The sequence below is a fragment of the Paramisgurnus dabryanus genome, chromosome 1 (genome assembly GCF_030506205.2).
Source record: "Paramisgurnus dabryanus chromosome 1, PD_genome_1.1, whole genome shotgun sequence".
NCBI classification, from domain to species: Eukaryota; Metazoa; Chordata; class Actinopteri; order Cypriniformes; family Cobitidae; genus Paramisgurnus; species Paramisgurnus dabryanus.
In genome coordinates, this window is record NC_133337.1 from 21,053,485 (window position 1) to 21,078,958 (window position 25,474).

The following is a 25,474-nucleotide window of genomic DNA, read 5'->3' on the forward strand; positions in this document are numbered from 1 at the left end:
GATGCCTTTTATTTTCAATATAATGCATATTTTTATTAAATATAATAAACACACATAAATATGAAAAGCAGTTGTTTTGTTCTTTTTATTATCAACTTAATCCAATAAAAAAATAAACATTTGTGACAAACAGTAAGAAAGTAAACTTTCACAGTACAATCCATACCGTTTCACAGTACAATCCATAAAGCCACAAAGGTCTAAGAGTTAATAACGAATAGTATTTATGTCACTGTTCAAAATTGCACACTTATTTTGGTTTTCTTTATAGGGAACAGTGAACGGTTTCAGACACAGTCATTGATTTCATTGCAGGCTGGAAGATGCAGTAGCAGTAATTTGTCTTTCGATATATCTTAAGCTTCTGTAGGTGCTGAAGCACGTTGGTACAAACACTTAACACGTGTGTGCCATTTAAAGGATTTGTCCACTTTCTTAAAAAAAAATCAAGATAATACTCACCCCATGTCAAGCTGGTGCGTTACACGGGTGGTGCAAGAGGAGAAGTTGTGCTTTAAAAGTACATGTTTTTTCATTTTTCTTGCCAAAAATGACAATGGTTTTGCTAGATAAGACCCTTATGCCTCGTTTGGGATCTTTTAGAGCCCTTTGAATCTGTGTTGAAACTGAAATTTTAAACTGCATTTAAACAGTAAACTGTTGGGGTCCAATAAAGTCCATTAAATTGAGAAAAATAAAAAAAATGTAATTTCTTCTCGACTGAAAAAAGAAAACCCATTAACATTTTGGATGACATGGGGTGAGTAAATGATCGTTGTTGTTTTTTTATTGAGTAATCCTTTAGGCCAGTGGTTTTCAAACTGGGGGCCAGGGCCCCCAGGGGGGCTGCGAGATGGTGCTGGGGGGGCCCAAGTTTTATGACATTTTATAAAATACATTCATTTATCATGAATTCTGTGAAATTAAACCTAAAAAGGTACAATTTTATATGTTTTGTTTAATTAAAATATTACATTTTAAAACTGTTTTGGTCATAAATTTTCTTTTGGGGGGCCTCGAAAAAATGCAATGTACACAAGGGGGGCCGCACGCTGAAAAAGTTTGGGAACCACTGCTTTAGGCTGACTGTCAATGTGAACCCCCAAATATTTATAAGAAGCAACCTGTTTAATCTCTTGGCCATAAACCACTACAGAGCTCCTAACCCATACTGATCTGGGGTCTGCATTGACCTCTTCTGTCTTCTTTACCATTAATCTCCAGATAGTGGTGATCACATCAACTCACAAACTCATCTACAACAGCTTTATAATAAATCCTGCTATCTGTTGTCAATGTCTGTGCAATAATATGGTGTTATCTAAAAGTCATACGCAGTCCTAGGCATTCGTTCTTCATTTACTCACAAGCGTGCAAGGCACATTAAGATGCATTTTGATGAACTATGCGATGAAACGACTGCAAAATTGGCTGAGAAAGGTCATTTAAAAAAAAAAATCCAATTGCAAATTGTAAACACAAAGTATTTCCACCTAAGCTGTGAGCACTTGTAAAATATTTATTTTCAAGTGAAAAATGCTATAAACCAAAGTTTGTACTGTAAACCATCCATAGAAAATCCAACATCAGTTGGATAAACCACAAATTTGATTTTATATAACATAAAAGTGTATAAATTAAATTATTATAAAAATAAAAACCTACAGTTATTAAACAAGTAAAAGAAATAGTCTCATTGAATTATAAACACACAAATAAATCATCATGGTCTATAGCAGAGAGATCCTAAACTTCAGTTTACCGCTGCACGTTTAGGATGTCTTCCACATCTAACACATCTGATTCAAAGTGATCAGCTATGATATAAGATTAATAGAGACAAACACAAATTGAAGATATTTCCCACCTTAAAACAAGTCTGAATAAAGTAACATTAAAATTATTTAGTAACCTCTAAACATTTGAAGAGTTTAGTAACATTGCATAAGGTAGCATAAGATCTGACATCAAAAACATGAAGCGGTAAAGGATGCTCCATAAAAGAATGCTGGACAAAGCAATAAACACACAGATGGCTGTGGATGCCAAGTAATCCATGAACTTTACAACAAATACATCAAGTTGAATTACATCATCCAGGATTTCTTTATCTTATATCTGGCTAAAATCTGAGCTGTCCAGCAGAACTCTTTTAGCTTCCTGAATGACTCTGTCGCCCTGAACCCAACTGAGACGGACTAGATGCTCTCGAGCCGACAGCTGAAAACACTTTCCCCTCAGATCCATTTGATCTGTAGAATTTTAAGCCTTTGTATAGAGTGCTGGCACTGCTGAGTACCACCTTGGTCCTAAAGAATGTTTTTCTTTATTTTAACCATGTATAAGCTATACAGTAAAAATCAATCAATCAATCAATCAATATACAGTATATAAGATATTTTATAAATCACACACTGTAAATATGATAAAGATGCAGAAACAGATAGTTGCAAAATAAGATATTTTAATAAGGTGAAGAAACAATTTAAAATGATTTGTTACCCTCTCTCTCTCTCTCTCTCTCTCTCTCTCTCTCTCTCTCTCTCTCTCTCTCTCTCTCTCTCTCTCTCTCTCTCTCTCTCTCTCTCTCTCTCTCACACACACACACACACACACACACACACACACCCCTGAAAGAGGACTGTTTTGCAGAGCTTCTTTCCTGTGCTCCCTTTCTGTAGTTCAAGAGAAGTGAGTTTGGCAACATGGTGGAGCCTTATGTTTAAAAACACAGACACAACCAATGACAAGAAGTCAGACTGATGGTTGTCGATCCAAACTGGGTCTCCTCAATGTGCTCTCTACGAAGGAAAACATCTTCTGTTCCAGATCCTCCCGCACGTGCATGACTGTTGACATCTTAGCTTGTTAAAGCTCGGCGGATCAAGCAGCTCACAGCACCTTATAATAACAATAATACACATTTATATAGCGCCTTACACAATACTCACAACAGAGAAACTCTTGTAATTATTACTTTACTTTACCCCACCTCTCCCTGCAGGGTGAACACCGACTGGCGAACGTTAGCTGGCTACGATTTCAGTACAGTAATATCAATAATCCTGGCTCATTCTCAATTGTCTGGTAATATTATATTCACAAAATAGAACGAATAGTACGCTAATGTTAAAACTTACTTGTGAAAAGTAATCCCCCGGGGTCTATTTGCGATGGTCCGCCGATTAGGACAGGAAAATCCTCCACAACACTCTGGCATTTTATCTGCTACGCAACGAAACTAGTAGTACGACCTGTTTAAGATGGCGGCCGTATATCTCAGTCCCATGGGGCCAATAGGGCATCTAGTTTCTATATATCTATGCGTGAGACCACCGCAAATGAACACTAGAGGGCAGTAGAAGCTTAAACTATATACTTGAGACGCTTCACAACTGCACAAAGTTAACACTGTCTGTCTTTGTTACTGATGTGCACACACACATAACACACACTTGTTTGTGATATGAAGTGCAATAAAACGGGTCAAATTAATCCGTGCAAGACAGCAATAACTTTTGATATGGTATTAGTTTATTATCTACTTTCTATTGCTTCATATGCCAATTTACAAAGGTAAATGGTTTGTGCTTTCACAGCAGGCTGTATAAATGATCTTATTAAAAAAATTATGTTTTGTATATAGGCCTATTGTTAGCGCAGAGATCAGGCATTGCATTTATTTGAAATGAATATACTATGCGAAATTCGTCAATATTCTCTTTCCATGTTATCAAGCAGCTTCTTGAGGTGCATGATTGAATTCAAGGAGTTCCTATTTATTCTGGGTTCTTATTGGCTTCTTTTTCTTGATTATTCAGTCTAAGTCGTGCATTAAAAGTTTGCAATAAAATGTTACTTTCCAAAGAAAGAAATGTGTTTCACGCGTAAAATAACTCAACAACGTAACTTTTCTTACAGACTTTTCTATTTACATTGCATGGAGCTTATTAAAATACATTATTAATTATCAAATGTAATGCATTATCTTGTAAATGTATTCGTTCATATTCCATCCTACTTGAATTTGAAAAACAGCCAACGTGTTATCAACGCGTCTGGATCGTGACATTGGCCTTGGCTTTCTCAGAGCTCCCCGCCCAGCGCAGCTTTATCGCTTTGAGATAACTCGCGTATTAACGCGGTTCTCCGGGTGCGATACACGCGCATCCAGCCCGCTATCTCCTCCTATACGACCTTCGATCCCTGACACCTCATGTTTAGGACGATTTATAATGCTGGTACCTAAAGCGCCACCGGTCAGTGTCGGTCCAGACTGCTGCTCGCCATCATGACCTGCTGTGACCAGAAGTGCGGGCTCATCGCGGGGACTGTGGTGGGCGCGCTGCTCGCGCTCCTGGGGGGCATCCTCATCCCCGTTGGCGACCTTGTCATTAAAAACACCGTGAAAAAGGTAAGCCGTCGATTTTCCATATCAATATTCAGCGCACATGCATGTGTACAATGTAGACACAGACAGATGTATGATGAAGTTGAATGCTGGCACAATGACAGGGGGTATCCTTTAATGACAGTCTTTAAAAATTTGCCTGTAGCCTATTAATCATGTATGTATGAGGTGGCGAAATAGGGTTTGTGGGTCATCGTTGGCTATTAGGTATTGAAAGAAATCACTAGTTTGTAAACGCATGCAAAGCACCAGTTTAATGATACAGGGCCAGACCTAACCCTAACACGTTGCTAAAGTTACAGTAATTTGCTCACTTTGTGATTACAGATATTTGCATTGTTATTTACAAGCTACTTGTGGTGTAATAAGTAAGCACTCATACACATATTAAACCCTATTTCTGTATTGATAAACAGATGCTTATGGACAGTACATATCCATTACATAATAAGGTGTACTGTGTTCAGGGCAAAGGTGTTTGTTGTTACACTGATATGGACATGCGTTTCTATTTATAAATTGCAAAGTTTATTCATCTTTTTCATTAAATGCCTTTTCAAAACTGTTTAAAAACTAGTTGAAAACCAATTTAATGCACACTTTAATATTAAAATATATAATATATACATGGCTATTTTGCATGCTTATTGTATCTGCATATTTTAATTAAAGTGCCTAAAGCAGTGTTGCGGTATAATAAGAGCATGCAATAACAAAGATAAGATAAGTATGTAGGCCTAGATAATAAATAAGAGCAGCAGCTTTTCATTGTGTCTTACCTCATAGAGTGTCAAGGTCAATGTCAATGTGTGTTCAATGAGCCGTTTCTTTATCCCTGGGCAGTAATTGTGAAAATGTTCAATACTTTAGCCAAAACTTTCAAAGTGACTCTCAAACTTCACACATTTATTTAGCTATGCACAGAATCACACATAATAAGATTATATTAAACATATAAGGCTTATTGTGAATATTGGCTTAAAGTGCACACTCTCAGCTTTACTTAGATTCACATTCAAATTGGATAAAGGGTTTAGGAAGTACAGCTGTTTAAAATATAACTCCCCCATTTTAAAGAGGTCAAAAGTAATGGAACAATTGATTTAAAAGCTATTTTATGGACAGGTATTGTCTATTTGTTAAATAATTTCCTCATAAATAAAGGATGTTAAAGGTCTGGAGTTGATTTTAAGATTTTAATTGCACTGGTTTATTATATGCTGTAACTGGAATACATTTTGGTAAACAGCAAAATAACACAAAATGTCTCTTTATAAAATAACTTTTTTATTGTCTCTAAAGGAAGCAGTGTTGGAGAATGGTACTTTAGCATTTGACACTTGGACATCTGTGGACATATCTGTGTTGAGGCAGTTCTGGATATTTGATGTGCAGAACCCTGATGATGTTGTCAATCAAGGGGCCAAACCTGTGCTGGTGCAAAAAGGACCTTATACATACAAGTAAGACCTGCCTCATACATGTACAGATCAGATGGCCTTTAAGCCAACGATTCTGTCTCTATTCCAAAATCACCCAAAGCAGATTCCTGTTGCCAAACTTTAGATCACCGTGATCATACCGCTACAAATTGCTATTTAATTGTTGTAAGATGACAAGAAATATTATGTAACCAGTGTAATGCATATACAGTAGCTGTTTACTGAAATGTTGCCATACACTGTAAAAAATTAGCTATAATTATGCAGCTGGTTGCCAATAACTTACTGTAGAAGATAAAGACTGAAAATGATTAATGTTCATTTGACTTTAAACAAAATTTTGCCAGTAAATAATATAAATGTAAAATCTACAGTAAGTTACTGGCAGCTAGTTGCCAGTAATACCCAGTAATACTGTAATATCTACAGAATTTTTAAAAATTAATAATTTTCAATGCACAATATTTAAGCAATATTTAATCCTACCTCATATTTTTCTCTTAAAGGGGACATATCATGAAAATCTGACTTTGTCCATGTTTAAGTGCTATAATTGGGTCCCCAGTGCTTCTATGAGCATAGAAAACCTGAAAAAGAACAACCCAGTAACTTGGTAAACCATTCTCTGCAAGCATGTGAAAAAAATTGGTCACTGAAATAATTGACAGCACAATTGAGTTTCAATTTCAACAAACCACCATCATGGCGATCAGTGTTTGCACTTCATCCGCTCATTTGCATTTAAAAGGACACACACAAATACGGCACATTTTTGCTCAAACCTACAAAGTGGTATTTTGAGCTTAAACTTCACAAAGGGACTCTGGGGAAACCAAAGATTTATTTTACATCTTGTGAAATGTCCCTTTAAACCAAAATTGGCCAAAATGTGATTTGTGAGATCTAAACAGATGAGACGTGTCTTATTCTCAGACAACATCTTATCAAACACGCTTTACACCAATAATTCACACTTGATTTTACAGTACTGTGTGTGCACTTAGACTTAGCGAAATAATGGCCTTCGTAGGTTGGCTCAGGCACAAGTATACTTAAACCTTATCCTTCACATCTAGGTTTAAATGAGAAAATAAAACCAAACCACACTAAAGAAAAGGAAGAACTAGATTTAAAAGCGAATATATTATTAGAATCATGACAGATGCGGTAAGAGCGGGGTACGTGGTTAGGATTAGGTTCAGAGCTGGTACTAAGTATTACACAGTAACACAGTACTGTAGTAAGTACATGTGGAACTGGACTGTAAAATTACAAAAATATTAATTGTCTCCTTTTCAAGATATCAAGCTCTGTTTAATGTTTCTTGATGCTGTATTCATTTATTAATATTTTTTATATAGGGACAGATACAATAAACATACTTATTACACGGCTCTCTGGAATGCTTGATTCTGATTGGTCAGTTGAGACATTTGCAGGTTCGTTCTTTTCAAATAATAACCGCTCCAAAATAATAACGCATAGCCGGACTACTTGCACGAGTAAAATCGCTCCGCGCCAATAAAGATCAATAAAGATTACTGTCTGTTTGGCGCCATCTTGTGACAAACACTCGACAACCACGACCAGAGCCGGCCCAGCCACTAAACGACACTTGCAATTGCAAAGGGCCTCGTGGCCAGCAGAGGGCCCCCTTAAGTCACTCAGCTAGTGACTGAGTTGAAAAAAATGAAATCATTCATCAAAAGTAACATAAAATAAATATAAATATTCATTATTTATTATTATGGCAATGTTAAAAAGGCTGTTACTTGTTATTATAGTTATTATGAAAGTTCGCTAATAAGATCTCTTTCTTGCCGAGATTGATTGACACACAGCATCCAGCGCAGCAGCCAATCAGTGCCCGCGACTATGTGCAGGCGAGCATCCCGCCCACAGAACGCAAAGTTGAGTTGGGCCGGATCCCTGATACAGACGCGAACTTTTGCTGTTGCTTTAAGGACAATTTCTTTAATGTTATGTGTGTTTGTGCGTAAATGCGAAGTAAGTGGATCTTATTTGACTTCGGTAATGACCAAACCTGTGTTCTGTTTGACTTCTCTTTCTTATATTTGCCATCATAACGTGAATTGGTTTATTAAGCTTAATAATTAATATTTAAACGGTTTAACGTGGTAAATTAATTCTGTTACGCTTATATTTCACGTATGCCATAGTCATTTCTACATATTTATGTCATTAGTGTAATTATATTGTTAAACGTCTGAATTTAAAGTGTTTTATGTGTAAGAGTAAACAAACTCATGCGCATATGCGTGGTACATGTCCAGACAGCGCACTGATTTTAAACCACCTGCTAGCCTTTGCAAAAGTGTATAATGTCACTGTTCAGTCTTTAATATTTAAACTATAGCAATGCATATGACATACAGTAGCCAGCTTTGTTAGATTAATGTTATGAATGCAATGTTAATTGTTAATCTTCAGTTATTAATATTATTTGCAAGTGAATTGTTATTATCCACAAACCTATGTTTGTGTCAGATTTAGCTCATCTCAAACAAGCCTATTAACTTTTGTTATGCTATTTACGTAAGGGATAATATATAGTGAGGCGAATGTTAGGTACTATTAACCTTGTTTGTTGGGTTTTAGATAGTATTGTTAATGAAGTTTATTTGAAAAATTTAAACATTTAAGTGTTGTATTTATTATTTTGTATTATATTTTATTTAAATGTTATTCTATTTAATCTATTTCATTTGAATTATATATAGGCTGTTGTTTGTGCCTCTTAAACTCTGGTGTCAATTAAAAATGTTTCTTTGATGGTCAGTGAAAATCACTTTATCAGTCTTTTTATTCAGCAAGTTCATCAGTGTGTGTTTGTTGCACTGCACTGCCATTCAGTTCAGTCAGTGGTATCATATTTTTCCTGTTAGACATCAAACATGGAACTCAAATCAAGAACTCAAGGGGGCAGTTTCCCTGAAAGGAATTAAACTAGTCCTAGACTAAAATAAAAGTAGGCTAAGAGCTGTCCAAACTGAAAAAAGCTTGCACTGACATATCTTAAAATACACCAGTTCCCTTTGTTTTGCCTCAAAATCCACACAAATAATGTTTTTTAGTAAGGCATTTTTGTTAAAATGTGTTATGTTTTCTAATTAAACTAAGGCCGAGTCCTGTCTTAAGATATTCCCTGTCCGGGACCACCCCAAGGTCTTTTATTGTCATTCTGTAGGCTACATGTTGCCACATAAGAACGAAATACTTAAAAAAAATAACATATTAGATATAATATGTGCAGTATAGTCATAAGGTAGTCATTGCTTTTCTTTAGGCCTTACTTAAAATGGTCAAAAGGGCCCCGACTAAATTTTGCTTAGGGCCCCCAAAGGTCTAGGGCCGGCTCTGACCACGACAAGACACAGACAGCTTACTGAGACTGAACTTGACAAAATAGAGCATGACAGCTACGAAGCCAACACACAAAAAAATACAGAATGGGCATTAAAACTTCTCAAAGACTGGCTACAAGAGAAAAAAATGGAGACAGACAAGTATGAAGCAGAGGATCTTAATAAGGTATTACGATCATTTTATGCATCTGTGCAAAGTTTCGCGGAAGGATAAAAATGTTAATTTAAAACAAATATGCCAATAAAATGTTTCAAATTCATATTCATGTCCAGTTTTTTTTCTTATGTGACAAGTAGCCGTGTAATAACGGGATAATGTAGAGGCAGCCGGTAGTTATTGGGAAATAAGCCCCTTCAGTGTGATACAAGACCCTCCGCTTCGCGTCGGGTCCTGATCACACTGTCGGGGCTTATTTCCCAATAACTACCGGCTGCCTCTACATTATCCCTTACATAGAACTAAAACAACAGCCATCCAATGCATGTATGCTTGCTGGTAAAGCTAATTTGCAACACTTGTCCCTACATGACGTGCTTTTATAAAATGACAGTATTGCGTTAGCAGTGCAAAGGTCAAGGGTTTGATTCTATTAATATTCCGATGCATTGTAAATCATTTTGGACCAATGTGCTTATGTAAATGTATTGAGTGTTATGTAAGTGTATCCTTGTTTTCCAAATTAGCAACATCAATTCAACCCTCTTTGATCATTTTTAGCTTACTGCACAATATAGTTCCTTATAATCAATAAAATTTAAATTGCACTTTCATCCTCTCTGTTTTCTTGTAGGACACGGTATATCCCCAAAACAGACATCACTTTCTACGATAACAACACAGTGTCCTTTATGCTACCAGCTGGAGCCATCTTTGAACGTAGCATGTCAGTAGGGCCCGAGGAGGACATTGTCACATCACTCAATTTAGCCGTAGCAGTATGTACAGTAACGTATTTCAACACAAACATCTCTCCTCGTGTCTCCTTGTATCTTCAATCTGTTGTTATTGTGATCAGTCATACTAGTCAAATGACTTTAATTAGATTAAATTGATTTTTTTATTGGTTCTCAGTTATGAAGCAACTCTGTTATCCTTGTCATATTAAAAGATAAGATGTATCTGCTCTTATCTGTCATAATCAGAACAGCAATTGACTCTTTATATTAATTCATAATCAGCGCGTCTGCATTGTTAGGACTAGCACACACTCACGTGCACATACATATGGTTTATATATCTTAATAAGCAGCAATGTTCAGTTGATAATAAGTGCTGTAATAAAGAAATTAATTTGACGTGGGATACAAATAAACTTGTTTGGATTTGGTTGATGATTCTAAGCTTGTACATTAGTCATCAGCTGGCTGAATTGTCTGACAGGTTGTGGTTGAATAATTGTGATTGACTGTTTTGTTGTCCTCGTCTCAAAGGGTGTCTACAGCTCTATCCCTCATTTTTTGGCAAACTTGATCATCAAGAAACACAACTCAACACTTTTTCAAAAAAGAACTGTTAAGGAAATGTTATGGGGCTACAAAGACCCGATGCTGAACACCACGCTGGGACTTTTTTATGATGTAAGGATAACCTCAATTTTACACACACGCACGCACGCACACACATATAAGAATTATTTCCTTATAATGGCCACTAAACTATATATGTTGTCCATGTCAGCATGGTTTAATGTATCATATGTCTTGATATTCACATATGTGTATGGTTTATTTAAATCTATCGCCATATATTCAAATTTAAATGCAAAAGATAAATGCATATATAAATGATTATAGAATATTTGCCCCCCTCCCATAGAGTATGTAACATAAACTTAATCATTGTTTGTTTTACTTTTGTATCGTTTTTCTAGTACAATAACACCGTTGATGGACCTTACACTGTTTTCACTGGCAAAGATGATATTACTAAGGTAGCCACGATTGACCGCTGGAAGTACAACAGGTTAGTGATTCACATTAGTAAGCAGAATGTCAGTATATTTATCTCTGGGTCATAAATGTTCATTAATGTCCAGAAGAAAGCTAAGCATTAAATATTTTAAAGTTCAAACCTTAAAGTCGCCATGAAACGGAAGTATCGATTGCCTAATTTTCCCCGTGGTGACGTAGATCCGAGTGAAACCAGAATCTGAAATGAAATAAGGCAAGGCTGGATCTGAATTTGTCTATCGAGATCGGATTGGATCGTTTAAAGTTGGGTCGTGTTGCTTATTGCTAGCGATCTTTTCCCGGACCCCGCCCCCCTGCCATACCATATGAATAGAAGTCAATTTTGGGTTTTTGAGATTTGGGTTTTTGATTACAGATTATGAGGGCACATTAATTTTTCTTTTTTTAAATAATGAAGCTCACAGATAAGTCATTTGTAAAAAAATACCACATTATATTTTATTTTCATGGCGACTTTAAAAAAGTGCATCCATCCTTCACAGATGTAATTCACATGGCTCCAGGGGGTTAATAAAAGCCCTGTGAGGGTAATCAATGTGATTTTCTTTGCATATAATATAATATAAAATGCATATTTAAAACTTTATATATATATATATATATTTATATCACTATAGTTCTATTACTTTAACTCAAAGTTTACAATTGAATTAATGAGCACAATAGTCTAGCATTGTCATTAATAAAAATGATTAACTACTAACTGGTTATTCTAATGTCACCCAGCTCTCTGAGTTACTGGAAAGACGATTTTTGCAACATGATCAATGGAACAGGCAAGTTTATCTCTTTTCTATCACATTGCTATTGAATTCCTCTAAACCGTCGTGGGGCAAGGTCGGTGTTGTGTTGTAAACAATGGTGGGTCATGACTTAATATTTGCGCGGACCGTGTTTTTGTTGTTTCTACATCTGTGCCACATACTGACAGTCATAGATCGTTGCTCTTGACCAACGCTGCGCTGTTAACATTAGCCATCCTTACTAAAATACAGTATACAGCTAAGACCAGCATAACCTGATGAGCTGGTTTTAGCTGGTCTCCCAGCTTGGTTTTAGCTGGTATTGTTGGTGTAGCAAGCTGATCTAGCTTTGTTTTGGTCACTTTTTTAAGCTGGTCTAGCTGGGAGAACAGCTGACCCACCAGCTTAGACCAGCTACTGCCACCTTAAACCACCTACAACCAGCTACCAGCTTATGCTGGTCTTTGCTGGATTTTCAGTAGGGATTTAATGTAGTTAACTGTTAAAAACATCTGGTGAAGAGATTTGGCCAATTTAGCACTTTACGTGTGTTCGAGACACTTACGTGTGTGGAGAGACACTTTCGTAAGCAGCACGGGAATTAAATGTGTCATCGGTGTCAAAATGTTATGATTGAACCAAAGCTGTCAGTGTGTCTGTGCCCATACCATTAATCATATTCTTTGTTAACACATAGATAAATTACTGATAATCTTACAACTTCTCTTACTGGTAAATTGGCAGGACCGATTTACCAGTATTTAAAAAAAAGGTCCTGTTTACACTGTTTATTTTACATGAATACATGTCTAATGGTAGAGATGTGCTAATAAATGCCAATTTCTTATCACATCTTTACCCTTAAGACATGTTTTAATGTAAAATCTCTTCACTTTGGTCATAATGCTGACATGCAGTTACGCTGACATAAGTCTTAATGAATATTTCTTCATAAAAATGTTTTTGAATTATTAATTTTCTATTGTAATAAATATTGCTATTACGCAATTAGATGTTCTGTTCTAAAAATGTATAGATACGTGTCATACATATCTATACATAACTGGGCAGTTTCATAGATTAAACCAGGATTACGCCTAGGTTATAGAAGGACATATAAGTCGTTTTTTTTTTTTACAAACAAACCTTACAAAAAACTTTACTGGTGTACATCTTTTAGAGAAAACAATGGTTTTAAGTTATGTCAGCGCAAGCTGTTTTCAGTTTAGAAAACTCAAACATGCATTTTAGTCTGGGACTAGCCTTAAACTCTGTCCGGTAAACTGCTACTATTAATATTTGTATTCATATCAACAGATGGTTCCTCCTTCCCTCCGTTGCTAGACAAGAAAGAACCTCTGTACTTCTTCTCTCCAGACATCTGCAGGTATTTTCAGTCTGCAAACAGGTTTAAAGTTACAGAAATACACCTGCTGTTTATCAAATGAAACCAACAAACACCAAGACACTAGCGTTTTCCTCTTATTTTGTCATATTATTTTGAAAAGGCTGTTCGAGGCCACATACAAAACAATTTCATGAAAGGTTTTAAAGCTTTTGCTTTGAGATCACATTTACATCACTTGTGCAATTTGATTCAGCATTATTTTTCATAATTAAATGAACTCATCAACATTTTATAGGCTATGCTATAGGTTGCGGTCTGAGTGACATCACACATTTGATTTTGTTTTGTCTGGTGTTAAAATTGTGCGTGTTAATTTCAAAATATCTTTTAATTATTAATAATTTTAAATTATTTTTAATGTATGGTTTTATACAGTATATATGCTATTACTGTACATACTGTACTATGGGACTATGTGTCTGTGAAAGCCACTTTAAAGTCTCATTATCATATTGAGATTAGGAGCATCAAAGTTTGATATCAATCATTAATTTCACACTGATTTCAATCTTTGACATGACCTTACTCAGTCAGTATTAAAGATATTAAGTTTATTTTTTCACAGAATGATTTTAGTTGGTTTCACAAACTAGGTCACATATTTTGCCTTTCAAGACAGTTGTGCTGGAACATTTCAGTTTCTATGGTGTTGTCATCGCCATGACAACAGTGAAATGCTACACATTAGCAATCTTGTAACAATCTATAGAATAAAGTTTTAAGAGTTAATTTGGGTAAAGTGGAGAGTGTAAACACTGGACTTTAAACTGATAATATCAGATTATTTCTTGGTATAAATCTTGATCAGATATGATACACATAACACTTTCCATATGCATTCACGTGGCACAATAGAGTTTCATATGTCCAGCAGAGGTCAGGCAACACTGATGCTGTAAAACTTAAGAGTCATAAAAGTCCCGAAGATTTTACAAAATCTGTTTTTACCCCATACTCACATATAGATTAAGAAATAAACCACATTCATTCTCAACATCCTCTGCAGATTGTAGAAATAAAAAAATTGCTCCAACAAATAAACGTTGTGCTTGTCTGCTAGGTCGATATCTGCAGTATATGAAGGGACTGTAGACCTGAAGGGAATTGATGTGTATCGCTACACACTGCCGTCTGAAGCTCTTGAATCTCCAGCCATTAACCCAGATAACCACTGCTACTGCACAGAAACTAAAGTCAGCAAAAACTGCACTCTTGCCGGAGTTCTTGACCTCACTCCTTGCCAAGGTTTGTGCTTTATCTGTCATTATTGTTTGAGATTTTATTCCCTCACATTCAATGTTCAGGAACCGTAAATATTTGAAGGTGCGTTGTGTCAATTTGTCGATGTTAAAATACTTTCCAGGCTTAATGTGCAGAGTCAACTATAAGTAAGCCATTGGTACAGTGGGTTGACTTTTGAAGAGTGTAAAAACTGTGGCGTTTTCAAAATTAGCGGTGTCCCAATTCAGAGACTGGATTCTTCAGAAGTTGTGGCCTTTAAGTCCATGGAGGTTGAACTGAAATGAGACAGTCTGATAGATCTGACAGACTTTTTGAAACAGAGCCACAATTTTTTTATTTTATTTTACATAATAAGACGCATTGCTGTAGATCAAACTACCCAAGCAACCTTAAAGGGCACTTATGATCCGATTCACGGTTTTACATTTACTTTAGTGTAAGTGTGTATCAGTTCATGTTAACGATAAGTAAATGCTGATGCGATCTCCAAAGTAAATCTCTTTTCTTGGCCTACAACAAACACACGGATTGTAGGCAACAGTTCACTTCCTGGGATTGGTGATGTAGTAAAGACTGACATTATCATTAATTCCTCCTGTTTCAGACTCACAGCCTGAACTTTACAGACTTAGCTCCTGTTAGCATTGCATTTGTGAGCGAATCTTTCAAACATGGTAAGGAGCGTCACATTTCCAGCTGACGTCAGAGGTATTCAGGCCAATAATGTACAGATTAGCTGGCCAATCAGGGACATAGCGCTTTTCAAATTGATGAGTTTTGTACAAATTAATGCGTTTCAGGAAGAGAGGGAAATCTGGGGCTACAAAAATGTACGGTATATGGAAAATAATGTTTTTTAACCATAAACATGACGGTTAAACAACTCTTGACATGATGACGTATTGTGTGAGGTCGCGCTGGCGCATCACAGGACCGGATCTAGACGAGAAGTTGTGGTTTAAAAGTGCATTTTTTTCTTATCAAAAATGACAATCGTTTTGCTAGATAAGACCCTTATGCCACGTTTGGGATCGTTTATAGTCCTTTGAAACTCCGTTGAAAAAAACTGTTACGTGTTGAGTTGAGTGTTAAGTGTTGGGTTCTGTTAAAGTCCATTAAAATGAGAAAAATCCTGGAATGTTTTCCTCAAAAAACTTAATTTCCTCTCGACTGAACAAAGAAAGACATCAACATTTTGGATGACATGGTGGTGAGTAAATTATAGGGGTGCCCTCGACTAAGGATTTACATATTCGAATCAGAATTGTCGAATCTTTCCATAGTCGACCGATAGTCGAATCATCTATGTTTGTGTGCATGGGTTGGGAGGGGGCCAGACCAGGTACAAATTGGTAACTTTTATTTTCTTTCACAAGCAGCACAACAACTTTCTGATAAAGTGACCAAAACTGTCTTTCAAGTAATAAACGAAGACAAAACTGACGATGCATTTATATATATATATATATATATATATTTAAGGTCAAATGTAAGGCAACATTTGTTTAATTATTCATCATAACATATAAAGCCACGATCTACAGAACATCACACAAAAATACATTTTGATAACTAAACCTAAAAAAATGGTGATCCTGCCTTGGAAACGGCTACAATTCAGTGTTTTTATTTAATTTGGAGATAGCGCGTCAAAGCAGTCATTACCAAAAAAAAAAACGACAAATGAGAAATGACAAATAATTTGTGATTGTGACTGTAAATGATAAAAACTAATCTTTATATACAATTCATTAAACGTTAATTTATAACAAGAAAAACACTGAAATTAATGATTTTATAGACACTACGCGTTATTATTTAGAACAGAAATACCTTGCTTGCTTTGACTTTGATCATCTCTGTATTAACTTTAAATACAGAAAGACCGGATGATATTATTTATTTCAGGAATCTCTTTGCTATCATTTGAAAGTGAACACCGACCCACCATAATATTAAATCACAAGAAAGACATTCGTGTCAGGCAGAAATAGGTTCGGTGCAGATACTTCCGTTTCATCACCGAAATAAAAAAACGGCTTACCTGTTTTGACAAGATAACAACTATGTTTTAAATACATTTTAAAAACGTTTGCTCGTCGAAAAACATCCGTTTTTTAATGTTTAGTCTGATGAACTCCTAAATCTGAGACGCAGAGCACCTAAGCCGTTCGGCTAAATTACATGCGCAAGCATGGCCAGCACGCAATAGCGCAACATCGATACAACGAAAAGCTATCCAAAATGTACGTACTTAAATTAGATCAGAATTTACGTTTATAATAAATACAATTTTTTTTTAATAAAATAAGGTCAGAAGTAACAAAGTGCAGAACAAATATGCAAAATGCCTCAAGTGCACGGAAACAAAACACAAGCCAAATAGTTAAATCAGATAAACCAAAGTGATTTATAAATAAAATAAAATATAGAAATTATTATAAGAACGAAAGGCATAATATCATTTGCCAGCTTTGTCTTTTAAATGTAGAAACAAAGAGGCAATGGTTTATTAGAAACCTCTTATGGACGTGTAGACCGGTCACAGGGGTTGTTGGATTTATTAACGCATTTTAAAAATATTAATAGAAAGCTGCTACTTCACATATTATTTGCAGCATTATCATAATATGCAGTATATTAATATATTGTGAGAAAGCTGTTATATGTGAAATCAGATAATGTGTGCACATATACGGCCAAAATTGAATGATCCTCATTTCATAACACATCTGCGACGATTCGACTGTGAGATTGGTAGTCGAATCAGGCTTCTCCTATCGATGCATCGAATCTTCGACTAGTCGGGGTCACCCCTAGTAAATTATCTGGATTTTTTTAAAGAAAATGGACTAATCCTTTAGGACTAAGATTTTGAATGTTTATGTATCCACGTGCATGGAAATCCTCAGCAGCTTCCTTGGGTTTTAATTCCCAGGGAACTCACCTACGGATAAAATGTATAACTTAATGCATTATAAGTAATTTTGGATTAAGCACCTGCAATGTGTATATATATATATATATATATATATATATATATATATATATATATATATATATATATATATATATATATATATATATATATATATTTGATGTCTGCATTTATTTTTTATATGTGTAACATTATATTAGCTCATTACATTACTGTCTGTCTCAATGTCAATCTAAAAAAAAAAAAAACTCAACATATATTTTTCGTATAGATATTGGTTTTGACAAATCTATTGCCGTTACCAGAGGTTTTTAAAATATGGTTGTGATGATTTTTTTCCTGGAACCTTCAAAAATCTTTAAAGGCGGGTTGCATGATCTCTGAAAGCCAATGTTGACATTTGAAATCACCTAAACAAACACGCCCCTACCCCAATAGAATCTGGACCTTCTTTTGATAGACCCGCCTTACACATACGCAACCCAGGCAATGATGTCGGTTTGTAGGCACGCCCCTTACTGCTGATTTGCTACAAGTGTGTTTTTTTTCTCAGAATTGACACTGTCGAATCCAAACATGTGTGTCTCTAACATTTGTTTGGTCAGAGTCCGAATCATAAATTATTTTTGTGGAAAAAACTTGGCCAGAAGGGGTCACATATTAAGTTGCCATGCTTTATTTCATTCAGATATAACAAGTAAATGGTTGTAAATCATCCCACAGGATACCCAGTATACCTCTCTCTGCCACACTTCCTGCATGGCAGTCCAGATCTTTTGGAGGGGTTAGTAGGCCTGAACCCCAACCCCGATGAGCACTCCATATTTCTGGACGTGGAACCTGTAAGCAACTTATTTTAGATCATTAAACATTATTACTATTGGTAGTTAGGGATTTGATGGCTAACAGTAATGTATCAATACTAATAAGCACTGCTCACATTCCTTCTATAGTACTTACGTAAAATTATTGAGTTTTTTGTTCATCTATTTTTAAGTTGATCAAAAAATTATCTATAATATTTTCTATAAATATATACATTTTGTAACACTGCTAAAAATCTTTGACATGTAAAGATAAAGATATGATATAGTAATACATGTGCATTTTTCTCTTATTTAGATTACCGGATTCACTTTCAGATTTGCCAAAAGACTTCAGCTCAATATGTTGTACGGCCCATCGAAAGAAATTGTGTATGTAAACGTGTATCTGAAATTTTGTATTTTGCTAAATTTATACGTGCCTAGACTAATATGAAGTGTTTTTTTTCTCTCTCAGGATTTTGAACAAAATCAAGAACCTCACAATTTTCCCTATTATGTGGGTGAATGAGGTAAGTGATAAAGCAACCAATAAAACATATAGGTCAGAATAAAGCATTTAGGTCTAACAAAAACATATACAGTACACTGTCAGAAACAAATGGGAAAAAAGATTGTCCCTCCCAAGATGTCACTAGGGCAGTACCCTTTTAAAAGGTCCTAATCTTTACCATTTTGGTACCAATATGTACAGTTTTACATACTTATAGGACATTCGATATGTATCGCTGAAATACTAATATAAACTCTAGGTGCACAAGTGGTGGCCATTTTTTTTTTTTTTACATTTTTTCAGACAATGTAGGGTCAAATAAAACATTTGGGGTAATTAATGTGTAATACTTCAAGTATTTAAGTATGCAGCAGATTTGTTATCTCTAATGGTAATGTACTTTAGACCTAATGAGACAAGTCATTTTGGAAATCTTTACATCTGAAAGATTAGATTTATATTCTAATCAATAAACAGCTAATCGCACACATATTTGACCCCTGCACTGAATGATTGTTTCATCAGATCAGTGTTACTTGGCATCAGTCACATGTTTCTCTCTTCTGTGTTTTAGACGGCATCTGTGGATGACGAAACAGCTGAAATGTTTAAGGGAGAGCTGATCTCAAAACTCGACCTGCTTAAAGGGATTCAGATCGGATTGTTAGTGGTAGGCTCGATCGTATTTGTAGCGTGTTTGATAGGGACGATTGTAGTGAGCTGTAATAAAAAGTCAAAGAAGAAAAATGGTTTGCAGGCTTAACTTAAGAGGAAGTGCTTGGTGCTTTGTGTCTTTGATTTTTGATAGTGTATTTTTGGGAATATACTGAATTGTTATTTGAGTACTGTAGTATTGCAATTCTATTTATATAATTTATGTACTCTGCCTTTTCTTTTGTGGAGCAAACTGATTTCTTTCTGTATTTTCTTGATATTGTATTAAGCTATAGGTATCAGGGTAAAACTACTGCAATTCTGTGGTCATACTGTGGTTAAATTAAATATGAAATAGTTTTGTATGGCAGCACAATTTTAGTAAAAACAAACAACTGTGAAACCTGGCATGATTGGTTTGAAGGATATTTTAGGGATCGATTTCCATACTCTTGGGTAGCTGTTGCAATGTATCAAATCTCTGTATGTGTAAGATCAATCATCAAGCTGAAGAATAGACACGCACACAAACAGATATCTCCTGTAAATCTATATAATTTCTTTTCCAGTCTCTAAAGGCGGCTAAACCACAATTAGGTGGGGGTTGTTAACCAAGAGACCTGTGACCTAGTAGGGCACAGCGGTTTTGTTTAATATGAAAGCCTGGGACCCGTCAGTGCACTGTTTGATGAATTATACAGAGCTGTTGCTCCTTTTCATCTGCTGCTTTGCGTCTTTAGTTTGACCAGGTTTTTCTGCTTAAAGGGGTCATAGCGTGAAATGTGACTTTTTACATGTTTTTCCAAGTGCTATAATTGGGTCCCAAGTGCTTCTATCAACCTAGAAAATGTGAAAAGATCAACCCAGTAACTTAGTTTTGGTAAACCATTCTTTGCAAGCATGTGAAACATAAGGTTGTTCATATTTCGCCTGTTTTGTGACGTAGGTAGCAAGATTACAATAATACCACCTATTAATTTAACCACGGCACTGCCATTTAGTACAGAGAGAGAAAAAATAATTGACAGCACTATTGAGCTTCAATTTTAACAAACCACCATCATTGCAATAAGTGTTTGCATTTCATCAGCTCATTTGCATTTTAAACGTCACATTTTTGCTCGCACCTACAAAGTGGCAATTTTAACATCGTATAATAAATTATCTGTAGGTTATTTTGAGCTAAAATTTCACACTCACAACTTATGCACTCTGGGGACACCAAAGACTTATTTGACATTTTTTGTTTAAATATCAAAATATGACCCCTTTAAGACCTGATAGAACAGGATTAGCATTTACACTGGAATGAAGGCTTGATAATGGGACATATAATAATGCCCATGCAATTTGTAAAAGTCTCTATAAAGCCATACAAAATGTAGCATTTGGGTTTCTTGACGTATTATAATACAACTTTGAATATGGTATGCTTTCGAAAACCTTAAATGTCATAAAGTGCATTATATTCTACAAAAATGAAGTAATGAATAAGAAACTATATGAAGAAATTATAACTGTACTTACAATTATTTGTGACAATATAACAGATTAGAAATGTATCCTTTTATAATGCATTACATGTTGCATAAAGTTTATATATAGTATAAACAGGCTTTGCAAAGAGAGATATAGATATTATTCAAGAGTTATGTTTGGATTGTGAGAGGTTTTAGTGGGTTATGATGATGTAATGATGTACATGATGTAATGGATACAACGTAGCTTGTCTTTGTGCCACAAATCAAAATAATTTTATTAAAGGAGTTTTTTTTTTAATAAGTTATATAAAGTATATCACCTGTCTGCAATGTTCAGAAAAAGGTGAATAAATAAATAAAAATGAGGACTATATGAATAGTCCAAACTCCAAATCATCTTTTGTTGTCTCAGTAACTTGTGTCACTTCATTTGAAATGTATTGTTTTTTTTTTTATCTTTATAATGTAGTAAAATTCATTTAAGTACTGCAGACATTCATTCTCCTCATTTTCATACAAAGAAATCTTATTACAACTGACAGGTTGAAATAGTTTTAATGCAGTTGTTCAGGCTTATATCATTAATAAATAGGAATACATAAATCAAAACATTTGATAAAATTATCATTAACATTCACAGGGATACAGCGTCATATTTGTTATGGTATAATAAAACAATTTTCATTTTACAGCACTTTGGAGAGAGGACAAAATGCCACTGAATACTAAGAATGTGAAACGTGTATTTCTGCAAAATGCAGATTCAGTCAAAACTATCCCTTGTATTTTGCATTAAAATACATTTTAATTTAAGAGTGAAATGTACCATAATAATCACAAAGAACTCTACTGCGAAATCAAAGTTAACTGAATGTCAACGTTTGATCGGAAACCGAATGTAAAAACTATTTACAAACAGAAATGTGTTTTAAAAACACAAGCACTCAAAGTACAAAAAGACATAAGTTACATAAACATCAAAACAAAGTAAAACCTGTACAATCCTTACATTTCTACATCCTAAACGTCAGCTGAATGTCATGTGCAACACAACAATCACATTACAGCTGTGCATACTGAACAAATCAAAACATATGGACACAACATTCATTAACATCAGCTAACATGTGCCTTTATAACAATGAAACAATTTGCATGTGGTATATCTGGGGTGTCAAAGGAAGTGAGAGTCTCACCCTGCATCATAAGATTGCATCATTGGTTACCTAACTAACTAATTAAATATATGTGACTTTGCCTGTAAATACCCAGCTTACTACTTTACATAAAAACATTGTAAACAACATTCTGGTAAAATATAAACTTCATATCTTTAATATTGACTGAGTAAGGTAATGATTGAAATCAATGTGAAATCAAGCTATTATAAATCAAGAAATATCAAAAAGTAACGTTTAAGGTGACTTTAACAGCCTACGTGGACTAAGATTGTGTCATTTCCACAGATGGACAATCAGATACTAAAACAACTTTAAGTTCTATTAGTCAATGATATTGACCTAATTAATATTCAAATAAGAACATTATTTGCCCAATAATGTTTTTGATGTAATAAATATGAAAAATGTTAATGCAGGGTTAACAATTGTGAATTAGTACACGGTAAAAAAAAAGCAGCATGAAGTTAAAACAACATGGTTTTGCAAGTCAATTCAACATACTATTTTAAGTTTTGACCTGTAAATAGTTGACATAACTTGAAATTGTTTTAAATTATATTTTTATGCTACTTTAATTTAAAAAGTTATGTTGATTTAACAAAAGTGCTGAATTTTTTACAGTGTTTATTACAGTATAAAACAAATTATTTTACTGTGTATAATAATGAAGCCTGAATACATAAGATACATTTCTACACTGTAAAAAAAAATAATTTGTTTGTTCAACTTAAAAAGTAAGTTACCTGCTTGCCTTAAAATTAATTAAAAATGAATAAAAAAAATAGTTTACGGTTTAAGTTGTGTAAATTATGTTGCGTAAACTTATATTTTAAAGTTGAAATAACTTGAAATAAATTTGAAAGAAACCAGGTAATAGTGTTGTAGTCAAGACCACCTAAACTGAGACCAAGTCATGACCAAGACCAAGACTGGCCGAGACTGAGACAAGACCAAGACTTTAAAGGGTCAAGACCAAGACCAAGTCAGGCCGAGACCAAGTCAAGACCAAGACCAGTGCAAGTCACTGCCTTAAAACACTTATGATAAAATGTGGAATATGCATATGATTGGGCACTTCTTGTCTGCGCATGTGTGTGTGTGTGTGTTTGTTTGTGTGTGTGCGTGGGTGGGTGTGTGTGTGTGCGTGTGTGTGTGTGTGTGTGTGTATATGCCATCAGAAAAATTGATAAAATAATCAAAGGCATTGCAGATATGTGGGAATTTATCTTTGTCTATAAGCAAATAAAAGTGAACAAACACTAAAGAGCTGAAATAAACTTAACCATTTATTCTGAACTGTCTTTCCATGGCTTGCCATCCACTTAACACAATGCAGGTGTTTTTAGTAATAAAATTAAAAAAATTGTCATTGGGAGAAACTTAAACAATGCTTAAACAATGCCAACACCATATGCCAAACCTGAATAAACTGCATAATATTAATGATAAAAAATAATTTGTGATGTGCCATAGTTGTGGTCTTTACCGGTCTTGAAATAAAATCCAGAGTCCTCTTTGTCTGAGACCGAGACGAGACGAGTAAAAATGCGGTCAATTCCAAGACGAGACCAAGAACTTTAAAACGTGGTCTTGAGACTAGTCTTACAACACTACCAGGTAACTTACTTTTTTAAGTTGAACCAACTTTTTTACAGTGTAACTGAAATATAGGTGTGAAGACTGTGAAACCAAAAACAAGATAATCCACAATCACAGTTACCTATGCTAGGGTTAGGAATAGTGAACCTTGAGTTAACTATTCCATACGGGGAAAAGCATTTGGAGATGTTTAGCAGAATTTCCAATTGCTCTTACTCATAAACTCAAAGCATATGCCTACAAAGGAATTTAAAGCTCCAAAAAGTAAATACTATGAATAATGCTTCGGTATACTTGGAAAAAAAATGCTGGGTTGTTTCAACCCATGGTTGGGTAAAATATGGATCAACTTATCAACAAGTGAACAAAAATGCCATAAAAAACAGAAAGGTACATATGACTTGTGATATACTGATGCCATCATAACTCTCAGTCATATAGGTACAAACTATAGTGCATGTGCCCCTGTAGTGAAGAGTGCTATCTAGACCAATCCAACTTCTGGTTCAGTATACCATGCCAAACTTTGCAATACTTATAACTTATAAAAAAAACATTCACAAAAACATTAAGTCTTTAAAACTACCTAGCTTGAATTAAAGTTTCCCAAGCACAACAATAGTATTTGTACAGTTGAATGGGCTAAGTCAGCCAGCTCTCTAAGATGGTACAGTTACTGTATCCCACTTCTGAAACTTTATTCTCCCCCCTCACTTCCAGTATGAACATCTGCAGTGCAGCTGGGTTGATGTATTTTGATCTGTGGGTTTTTTAGCTTCCAAGAAATATCCTATAAATCCTTAAGTCATCATTTTTTTACTGTACTTCACATACTGTATGCATACAGTGTTCTTCTGAATGATGGATGATGATTGATCAATATTAGAAGAACTATACAAATGATATTTAATATAGCTCCGTTGTTCAGTTAGGTGTGTTGAGAAGTTGTAGGTAGATTTACATTAATACTGTTATAATTGTGTTGCAAACAGACCATGTAGTGTGCAAATTGGATGTATGGGACATCTGACTATGTATATAGTAATAAAGAAGATTCCAAGTAATTGAGACCTTTTGATTTATGTCTTTTAACTTGGAGACCATCCACAGTATATAATGCATGTTTAACATTTGGCCAATTTCACTGTTTGCAGATACACTGCACACACACTTAACACTAAAGTCTTTCTCTTACCAAATATACTGATGACCTTGCACCTAGTTGTGTCCAAACGTTCCATCCAATCTCTAAAAATGGAACGCTCCCTTTACCACCACCAATTAGCAGATAATAAATTACATTTCAAGATCATGACATACAATGAAACATACTGCTATTAAAAGGTAACAGCAAAGCCTGCAAATATGTTCCAGCCCAACTTGTAGTACGAAATCGGTCAATACAGGACAGAAAACCGCTCATTAAGATATTTCATGGGGCCTTATTTTTTTGCATTACTTTCTGGCGTGTCCTTAAAACATAACATACAAGTTAAACTTCAAATTACAGTCTACTGTATAACATAGCATTTTCAGCTTTTGTATATTGCAGCATGAAACACAAATTTGTTTGAGTGCCTGTGCGTATGTGTGTGTGTGAGGATAGCTCAGAGTCCTCTGGTCTGGGCGTTCCTCATGCACATAAGACCGTTGTACAGGAAGCACAAGAGAAGGTGCTTTGAGCTTAAAAAAACTGAGTTT

The 25,474-nt window shown here is 35.0% G+C and overlaps 1 protein-coding gene across 1 annotated transcript; it reads left to right on the plus strand.

The window, feature by feature from the left end:
• The first annotated feature begins 4,057 nt into the window (after nucleotides 1-4,057).
• cd36 (CD36 molecule (CD36 blood group)) lies at nucleotides 4,058-25,452 on the plus strand. Its single transcript, XM_065268619.2, has 12 exons — nucleotides 4,058-4,414; nucleotides 5,714-5,874; nucleotides 10,031-10,175; nucleotides 10,671-10,817; nucleotides 11,111-11,202; nucleotides 11,937-11,986; nucleotides 13,271-13,340; nucleotides 14,422-14,606; nucleotides 18,265-18,383; nucleotides 18,664-18,737; nucleotides 18,823-18,877; nucleotides 19,433-25,452. Exons 1-12 carry the CDS (start codon nucleotides 4,292-4,294, stop codon nucleotides 19,619-19,621), a joined length of 1,410 nt encoding a protein of 469 aa, XP_065124691.1. The 5' UTR covers nucleotides 4,058-4,291; the 3' UTR covers nucleotides 19,622-25,452.
• Nucleotides 25,453-25,474: the final 22 nt, after the last annotated feature.